At 38.0% G+C, this 9,975-nt stretch overlaps 1 protein-coding gene across 1 annotated transcript; it reads left to right on the forward strand.

Annotated features, from left to right (window-relative positions):
- Nucleotides 1–863: 863 nt before the first annotated feature.
- On the forward strand, nt 864–1,307 carry LOC143639147 (ubiquitin-conjugating enzyme E2 D2-like). The gene is made up of 2 exons (XM_077107320.1): nt 864–982; nt 1,061–1,307. Exons 1-2 carry the CDS (start codon nt 864–866, stop codon nt 1,305–1,307), a joined length of 366 nt encoding a protein of 121 aa, XP_076963435.1.
- Nucleotides 1,308–9,975: the final 8,668 nt, after the last annotated feature.

The raw sequence follows: 9,975 nt of genomic DNA on the forward strand, positions 1-9,975 counted from the left end.
ATATATTTACCAAAACATTATCAAAGTTACTGTAAAATATATTATCTCAAACTTATAACTGCTAAAGTTGTGTGTACAAGAGACCATCTGTGTTAAGAAATACACATGAAGTACAGTCCTTAGCATGTGTAGCTTACTCTTAGAGGCAGGCAGAGAGAATAGAGATGAGGATCAAGCCAAAGCAGTAGCAACTGTGTTCAAGGCAGGTGAGTCAAGTGAGAGGAAGGGCACATGCATTGAATTGATTGTACCCATTCTGGAAACTGAGTGGAAGGAAGCCTGCTATGGCCCACCTAGCCATCCTGGAGATCAAGCGATAGAGCAGAGCCTGGATGAGCCCTGCAGCAGCCCCCACCTTCCCCTCAAACACCTCAGACCCCGCTCCCTCCCTGCTCCTGCCCCTGCCCCTCCGGAATAGCACTGGGCAACACTGCACAGCTCCATCAGGGCTGCCTCTGTGACCTCACAGAGCGGATCCCCTCCTGTTGCCAGGGCACCCCTGTGGGCTTCAGGAGCCAGAGGCAAGTGGCAGGCTACCCTGAACAGGAGCGTGGGCTACTCAGGGCAGTGGTGTCTTAAGGCATCCTGGCCTCCCTGCAGAGGAAGATTCAGCTCCAAAAAGCACGTCCACAAGGGCCCTGAACCACAGGTGTTCTGCAGAGCCTCAGGTGCAGGGGAATACCCCTTTCCCTCTCCTGTCTCAGCCCCACTCTAGGCTCCTGATCCGCGCGACTTAGATCCCTGGACCAGCCCCAGCACCTACAGACCTGCCATCTGCCCACTGCTATTCGCACCCCACGGTCGAAATCTTGGAAGCCCTCCACCAGACGCCAGCACCAGTGCCAAGCAGTGACTTCCCCGTGATGGCTCTGAAGCGCATTCACAAGGAGCTCCTTGACCTGGCTCGCGACCCCCCTGCCCAGTGTTCAGCAGGACCAGTGGGAGATGACATGTTCCGTTGGCAAGCTGCCATCATGGGGCCCAACGACAGTCCCTACCAGGGAGGGGTCTTTTTCCTGTCCATACATTTTCCATCTGATTATCCCTTCAAACCACCCAGGATCACGTTCATCACCCGAATTTACCACCCTAATATCAACAGAAGCGGAAACATTTGTCTAGACATCCTTAGATCTGAGTGGTCACCAGCGCTGACAATCTCTAAAGTGCTGCTGTCTATCTGCTCTATGTTGTGCGACCCTAATCCGGATGATCCTTTGGTTCCTGAAATTGCTAAGATCTATCTAAAGGACAGGAGAAAGTATGACAGAGTCGCTCAAGAGTGGACCGAAAAATATGCCATGTGAATTACAAATATAATGTCAATGCCAAAGTAATAAATCCAAAATTGGCAATTCAATTAAGTAGTGGTCTTTTGATTACTTTCTATGGAGTGAGGTCTTCCCTCTGGCCCCATCCTTCTGGGCACTCTTTGTACAGATTTCAAGTCTAGGCACAAAGGAAGGGGAGGGGCAGGGTTAGAGAGAGAAGGAGCAGGGAGGAAAGGAATATGGAAGGATGGGGAGGAGGAGGGGAGAGGGGAAAGTGCTAAGTTGTTGGAAGATGTAGGGGGAGTAGGAAAGTGGAGATGCAAGAAAGAATATAAAACCTGCTTTAACTTAGTTTTGACCAAAGACATTTATTGGCTTAGGATTGGGGGAAAAAAGATGAAGAGGGTGTGGTTTTGGAATGAGAGAGCATTCCACCTCCACCTACCAGTGGGAAAACTATGGAGTCTTATAGAACTAACAACTAGGAAACACTGATTGAAGATAGTTAAGCATCCATTTGATTCTGAAGAATTTATGCCTTCAGGTGTTTTGATTTTGATCATCAAGATTAATATTAACCCATATTCTTTATTTGGAGATCCATGTTCAACTGAAACAAAGATGAAAATGGATTAGGAGTGGCTCTAAATACAATATATTGATTCCATATTTCTACACCTCTCATGGCTTGTATCCCCACCCTTTATCGGGCTTTACCTTTCCCCATCATCTTGGTTGAACATGGCTTCTCTTGACTTACTTACTGGGCTTTGTCTTTTTTTATTTGTTTAATATTTTTCATTTGCTCTTTTTAGTTATACACAACCATAGAGTACTTTTTGACATATTTATACAAACATGGAGTATATTTTATTCTAATTAGGATCCCAGCCTTGTGGTTGTATATGATGTAGAGATTCACTGTAGTTTTTTTAATTATATATGTACATAAAAATGTATTTCAGATTCATTCCACTGTCTTCTCACAAGTACCATGTACAGTCTTGAGATTTTACCCAGCTTTCAAGATTATAAGTTAACATGTAGGTGGAGGCTAGAAGAATGACAGGGGGTCTTGTATTAGAGAAAAAGGCCTTTATTAGTCCTGGCACAACAGGCAGCATGAGTTTTACTGATGTAGGTTCTCCTTGCTCCCCAAAGTCCCAAGGGGGAGATGTGTAGCAGACCAGGTGGCTGCTGCACACACAGTGGGTAGCCCCACTCTTTCAAGGAACAGCCAGCAAGTGTGCCCCACCTTTGGTCTGAGAGAGATGTTCAATTAATTTGGTCAGAAAACAAATTTACTTTCTTCCTTGAAGGGCATTCCATCTTCCAAGGCTGTCTGCTGTGCAAATATACCTCAAAGCAATTTAAAGAAGAAAATAGTACATTCATTATGGTACTGTCAGGTAGTAGTAATGGGCACTGGAATGCATACCAAAGTCTAAGGTTTACTTTAAGTTACTCAAAGTTTTAAGTTACTTCCAAGGAAGATGAATAAATAGATAACTTATAGGAAAACATCCTTATGCAAACCTTGAAGGTAAACAAAAATAAAAGGAGATAATCTGGGGAAAAAACATCAAAAAAGAAGGATTTGTAGGACTTACTCCTGATGGGGCCCATAAAGGTCAAGATAAAACTAGGTATCACAACTAAAAAATAATTTAAAAAAAATGTTTTAAAATAGTAAAACCATGTGTTACAGCACCATATGTCTGCTTCTGTCTCAGAAGGAGGGATTCTTAAGTGGTGCAGGTACTGTAAGGTAACTTCTGAACACTCACTCACCCCAGTACCCACAATAACATAGAATTAATTTGAAGATGAAGCAGTTTCAGCACTGGGGCCTTCTGAGAAACTCAGGTAGTGCAAAGACCTCCTGTTCAAACACTGTTTCTTGCAACCAATTCAGAAAGATTTCAAACATGTTGCTCAGAGTAATAAGCATGAGTTCATTGAAAGAATAGGAGAAGGGAAAGGGGGCAGTCTCAAGGGAGACAGTGGGTCCAATAAAAGAGGTGAGGCACAATATGCCTCCTGCACTCTATTTTTTGGGGGGATCCCCAAGAATCTAGAGACTCCTGCTCATGTCCACCTCTTGACTTTTGATTGACAGCAGGGTGACATCAGACTTTCAGGTTCTCAGTGGCCATCAGACTTTCAAGTCCTCAATGCCATGAAAACTCTAGATCACCTTGACCTATGCCAACTGGTTATATATATATATATATATATATATATATATATATATATATATATATATATATATATATATACACACACACACACACACACACACATGATATAGTTGGACAGAATAACTTTATTTTATTTATTTATTTTTAGGTGATGCTGAGGATTGAACCCAGTGCCTTGCACTTGCTAGGTGAGAACTTTACCACAACCACAGCCCCATGGATTCTTAATCATACATCCTTACAGATTTTTTAAAGATATTTTCTTATTTTATTTATATTTATGCAGTGCTGAGAATCAAGCCCAATGCCTCACACATTCTAGGTAAGCACTTTACTACTGAGCCACAACCTCAGCTCATGTTTACAGATTATATTTTAGGAGGTACTATCCTTATCTTCTAGAATCTGATATGTAAAATGGTCACAAAATTCCCTCCCTCCAAAGTAACTTATGTTACTCTTATCAACATTATATCCTGCCTGCATTTCCTTGCACATAACAGGTAGTTTGCTGAGGAATATTATATATCCAGTCTACTTAGGCCAGGCAAGGCTGCAGGCAAATTGCATAATAAAAGAATTATTATCTTTACCTTGTGTTTCCACCATCCTCATCTATCTGTCCCCTAGAAAAGCCCTCCTGAGATAACCACCATGACAGTTCTAGAGAGAATCAACTAAGGTCAAAAACTCCACCACCAGACATGAAGGAGGAATTGAACACCTGATTGGCAAAGGTTGCTGAAGGAGGACCTCAGTTCTCAAAGTAAACAACAAATAGTAATAAATGTGGAAATGTCACTGGTTCCTTTGTCATTTTCTGTTTTGGGATGGCTCTCTGCTTGAGTCTTATTCTAGTTTCACCCTACTTTTACTTCATTTACAATGTACCTTCACTTAATTAAAATTCTCTTTTATGACATTTAGTGTCTGATTTTAAGTTTTTCTTCATTGGAACACAAGAACTGAGGCTTAGATCTTCAGCTCCTTGCTCTCCTGTGAAGGTACTAAACAATACCAAACGTTTAATCCTCTTTTACCAGCGCAAGTTTATATTTCTTTTCAGTTTTTCCTTTAACATGTTAACAAGAAAAATCCATAATTAAATAAAGAGCAAGTACATCTGTAAGTAAATTTACATTATTTAATTTTTTAATGTCTTTATTTTATTTATTTTTATGTGGTGCTGAGGATCGAACCCAGGGCCCCGCATGTGCTACGCGAGCACTCTCCTGCTGAGCCAAATTCCCCAGCCCCAATATTATTTTAAATTTAAAAATATCTTTGTCAAAGATCAATGTTGTCACAAGGTGTGTAGAAATATTATGTGTGAGAAGTAGAAAGTCTGGTGTTCCTTTTTTCAGAATACAGTATTTCACCTAAAATGTAAAATTAGGATATAAGAAAGGCAGTCAGAGGGAAAATAGATCAGAATGGAAAATTACAAGCAGTTAATTCATACAATAGCACCACAGCCTATGGATGTGGCAGATTCAAAAAGTCTATGCACCTAAATATCCCCTTGACAAACAGGAGGGGGGAAAGGGGTTGGCATAACCAAAACAGATATCAATCTCCCTGTTAAAAAATAGTAACTCAGGTAAAGAAGTAAGATCTCCTTATTCATCAAAATGCATTCACCCCAAGGCTTTCCTGACACAAGAGAAAAAAGGGAGGTGGAAACAATTAAAAATATATTTCTTTAAGTAATCCAATGTGAGACAGTATTACCTAGGTACTCAGGGTACAAAATGATGATTATAACTATTCTGGGGTTTCCTGATCATCAAGCACCTGATTTTGCAAGAGGATCATTAAAGACTTGATATATATCTTTTTTCTTATCTGATGTTTCTACATCCATTCTTTGGGTTTGGGTAGGTGAGCATGTCACAAATGGAATATTTAACCTGGATAAATTTAGCTGGTTGGATCCATATGATTATATTATAAAAATAAAAATTAACTTTATAAAACACTTGTGTGCATTGAAAAATCCCAATTTTTCCTGTAGAATTATAAATTTGGAAATGTCTAATCAAGTTACAAGCAAACTACTACCATCATTACACTTGAAATCATCATAATGATGTACTTTTTGTAAGAAGTGAGGAAATACTATAATCTGAATGACTCCCAGAATTGTTTTCCCCAAATTTAGTCACCAGTGGGTGTGATAGTATTCAGAGATGGGTCTTTAGGAGGTCATTAAATTATGGGGGTGGATCCCAAGTTTCTCATGGAAGGAACGTGTATCTTTATAAAAGAACTTGAATTAGTATGTTTATTCTCTTCTGCTCTTCTCCAGACATAGCATACCTCTCTTTTTGGTCATGTCACCCCTTCCTCCTTGTGATGATGCATCAAGAAGGTCTTCACCATGTCAGCACCATGATATTGGGTTTCCCAGTCTCTGGAAGTATAAGAAATTATATATATATATATATATATATATATATACACACACACACACACACACACACACACACACACACATATATGAATGATTACCCAGTCTCAGGTATTTTGTTATAGCAATTAAATGGCTAAAATGGATGGGTTATTATTTTATTAGAAGAATGAAAATATGTATGTAGTAAGAATTTTTTTTAGGGGATCCAATATGATGGGCTAGAGGGAAGCTGCATTTTTTGTCACTCTGTGACCTGGGATTCATGCACTGGGAATACTGTTTCTCTGTGAGTTATTGAAGGAACCCCAGCCACTGCTCCCCTGTGGAACCCCATCTACCAGTGTGGGGCTCCCCATGTCACCTTCATCTTGGGACACTGAAACTACTGCCATAGTTGTTTGCACCTGGGGACACCAGACAGAGTCTGGAGACAGTAGCCTACCACAATACTGCATGTCACAGAGCTGCATCTCTGAACATACAGACCAAAACCATGACCCAGCTCACCCCAACACCCCATCTCTGAAAGCAACCACCTCCATCTTGGACACCTTGTTGCCACTTTGGGTTATGCTTGCTACAAAAATCATCATCTTTAGTTGTGGTAACTCCCAGATTCGGATGCCAGCTGGGGTCTAGAAGAAATATCAAGGTACTATAGTCACCCAACTCTCCCCTTTTCCTATCAGCCACTACCCTGGCACAGTGCTTGCAGCTATGTGGCTGGTCCCTAGATTTCAAAAGCTGGTCCTGATATGCCCAATACAAAACAGCTCTCTGTGACTGGTGTGCATACCCCAGAGCACATCCCAGAAGATCTGTGGAGAGATATGTTCCTGACTGGGAGGTAGAAATGAGGAGGGTGAGTGAGATACAGTTCCTAGAGATTAGGAATTGTGAGGTCTACAGGCAATATAAGGATATAAGACTGGCCACCCACATCATACAAGCAGGCCCAAAAGGAAATCCTTGGGGTGCAGTCTTCCAATGGAGATCGGAAAGTGCTATGCTCCACCTCCAGCAGTTCCACCTTCAAGAACAATCCTCTAACCCTAATAACCCACACACCATCCTGAGGGTGGAGATACCAGCAAACTACAGACAATCCAAACTACTTGAAGAGAAGTTTAGCAAGAAACATACTAAACTCCAACAGAATTTTTTTTTAATTTTTTCTTTGAGTTTTTTTTTTAATGCATTAGGCTACTGAGGACTGTGTTGTCTGAAAGGCATATTACACTTGTGTTGTATATTCTTACTTTTTAAATATTTTTTAAGTTGACAATGAAACTTTATTCAATTTATTTTTTTATATGTGGTGCTGAGAATCAAACCCAGTGCCTCACACAAGCTACAAAATCTCTCTACCACTGAGCAACAACTCTAGTTATTGTTGTATAATCTTTCATCTTATATTTTTACATTTTTTCTTAATTTTTATGCTTTTTATACTCTTGCTATTGTCTTGCCACTTAATTGTCTACCCAAAATCTCTTTCTCTATGCTACAAGTCAACATCTTTTGATTCTTCTTTCATGTTTCCTAAGATCTAACAACTCTATATCCTCACCTCCTACCTCCTTAACATCTCATCCTGCACCCCACCAATGTTTCCTTCTATGTTCACCATCAGAAACTGTATACTCTTTTAAAAACCTACTATTTATATTGTAGATAATATTTGAACTCACTATTTCTGTATATTGTGACAATACAGTAAATGTGTTAATAGGACAAATTTGGTTTAAGGATGTATATTGTTTGTATTGGGATCTGTTAATATTGATATCCCCCCTTAAAGAGAGACATTGGAACCTTGAAGAGACACACTATAAGCCTGTAGGGTAAACACTGTAACATCTTAGATTCATAGTGCTTGAAGGGAAGACACATAAACAGCATGAAAAAGCAAGAGAAGAAAGTGCCCCAAACAAACAAAGATACTAGATTATTAGAATCCAACAAACAAAAATACTGAAATTATTAGAATCCATGGTCAGCACAGTAGAAGAAATGTCAGATAAGGAGTTCAGGATGCACATAATTAAAATGGTCTTTGAGCTAATGGATGATAAAAGAGAGCAAACACAGGCAGCAAAAGATCATTTTGATAAAGAGCAACATGTAAGAAAATACAAGAAAAAAAGATTACTTCAATAAAGAGATAGAGACTCTGAAACAAATAAACAAACAGCTAAACAGAAATCCTTGAATTAAAGGAAGCAATAAATCAAATTAAAAACTCAATAGGAAGCATCACCAACAGATTTGATCACTTGGAAGACAGAACCTCAGAAAATGAAGATAAAATATATTATTTTGAAAATAAAGTTGAGTGCACAGTGATGATGGAAAGAAATCATAAGCAGAATATACAAGAATTATAGGATAACATGAAAAGACCAAATTTAAGAATTACTGGGATAAGATAAATGCATAGAGTTACAAATCAAAAAATGAACAATCTATTCAATGAAACCAGAATAATCAATTGTAAAATCAAGTACAAGAGGCTTATAGGATACCAAATGTAAAAAATCACAACAGATCTACATACAAAGGCACATTATAGTGAAAATGTCTAGCATACAGAATAAGGAGAGAGTTTTAAAAAACCACAAGAGAAAGAAATCAGATTACATAGAGAGTAAACCATTTAGGAACTCTGCACATTTCTCAGCCCAGACACTCAAAGCTAGAAGAATCTGAAGTAACATATACCAAGCTCTAAAAAAAAATGAATGTCAACTAAGAATCTTGTATACAGCAAAATTTTGCTTTATCTTTAATGACAAAATAAAAACATTTCATGATAAACAAAAAAGACATCATAATGTTATTTTACTTTGTGTGCAACCAGAGGGAAAAAAGTTTAAAAAAAAAGTTAAAAAAATTAAAATTAGAAATATGAACTACAGAAAATCCTCGACAAAATATTCCATGAGGAGGAAATGAAAACAACAATAAAAATAAGCAAAGGGAATTATTACACTAAAGGAAAACTAATCAAAGGTGAAGCTAAGTTAAAAAGCAAAAATAAACCAAAATGATTGGGAACACAAATCATGTCTTAATAACCCTGAATGTTAATGTCCTAAAATCATCAATCAAAAAACACAGCCTGGGAAGTTGGATTTTTTTTAAAAAAGGACTCAACAATATGTTGCCTTTGAGAGACTCATCTCATAGGAAGAGACAGCCATAGACTGAAAGTGAAAGAATGGAAAAAAGTATATTTAGTTGAATGCTTTTTCTGCAGTAAAACATAAAATGTGAATTACATTGACAAATTTCTAGAGTCGTGTGATTTACCCAAACGGAATACACAAGTTAGCATACACAAATTGAACAGATGAATTTAAAGAAATAAAACAGAAGACAACATCAAAAGCTTACCAACCAAAAAAGCCCAGTACCAGACAGATTTGCAGCTAAGTTGCACAAGACGTTCAAATAACTAATACCAATACCCCTCAAAATATTTCATGAATAGTAAAAAAGTGAATATTTCCAAACTCATTCTATGAGGCCATTATCACCCTGATTTCAAAACCAGTCAAAGACAAATCAAAGAAAACTTCAGACCAATATCTCTAATGAACAGAGATGCAAATGTTCTCAATAAAATTTTTGCAAATCAATTATAAAAACATATTTTTTTAAAAAATGATGCACCATGATCAAGTTGGGCTCATCCCAGGGATGCAACATATGGAAACAAATAAATGCAATTCATCACATGAATAAATGTAAAGAATCATGTGATCATCGTGAATATATTTTTGTACATCTGTGATGAATTCTCTGAAAGAGAATATAGGAAAACTACCCCATTCACAGTAGCCTCAAAAAAATAAAATACTTGGGAATCGACAAAAGTGGTGAAATCCTGTACAATGTAAACTACAGAATATTAAATAAAGAAATTAAAAAGGCCTTAGAAGATGGAAAGATATCCCTTGTTCTTGGATAGGCAGAATTAATATTGTGAAAAGACCATACTACCAAAAGCCCTATAGAGATTTAATGCAATTCAAATCAAAATCCCAATGAAATTCCTCATAGAAATAGAAAAAGCAGTAATGAAATT

This window comes from Callospermophilus lateralis, chromosome X (genome assembly GCF_048772815.1).
Source record: "Callospermophilus lateralis isolate mCalLat2 chromosome X, mCalLat2.hap1, whole genome shotgun sequence".
NCBI classification, from domain to species: Eukaryota; Metazoa; Chordata; class Mammalia; order Rodentia; family Sciuridae; genus Callospermophilus; species Callospermophilus lateralis.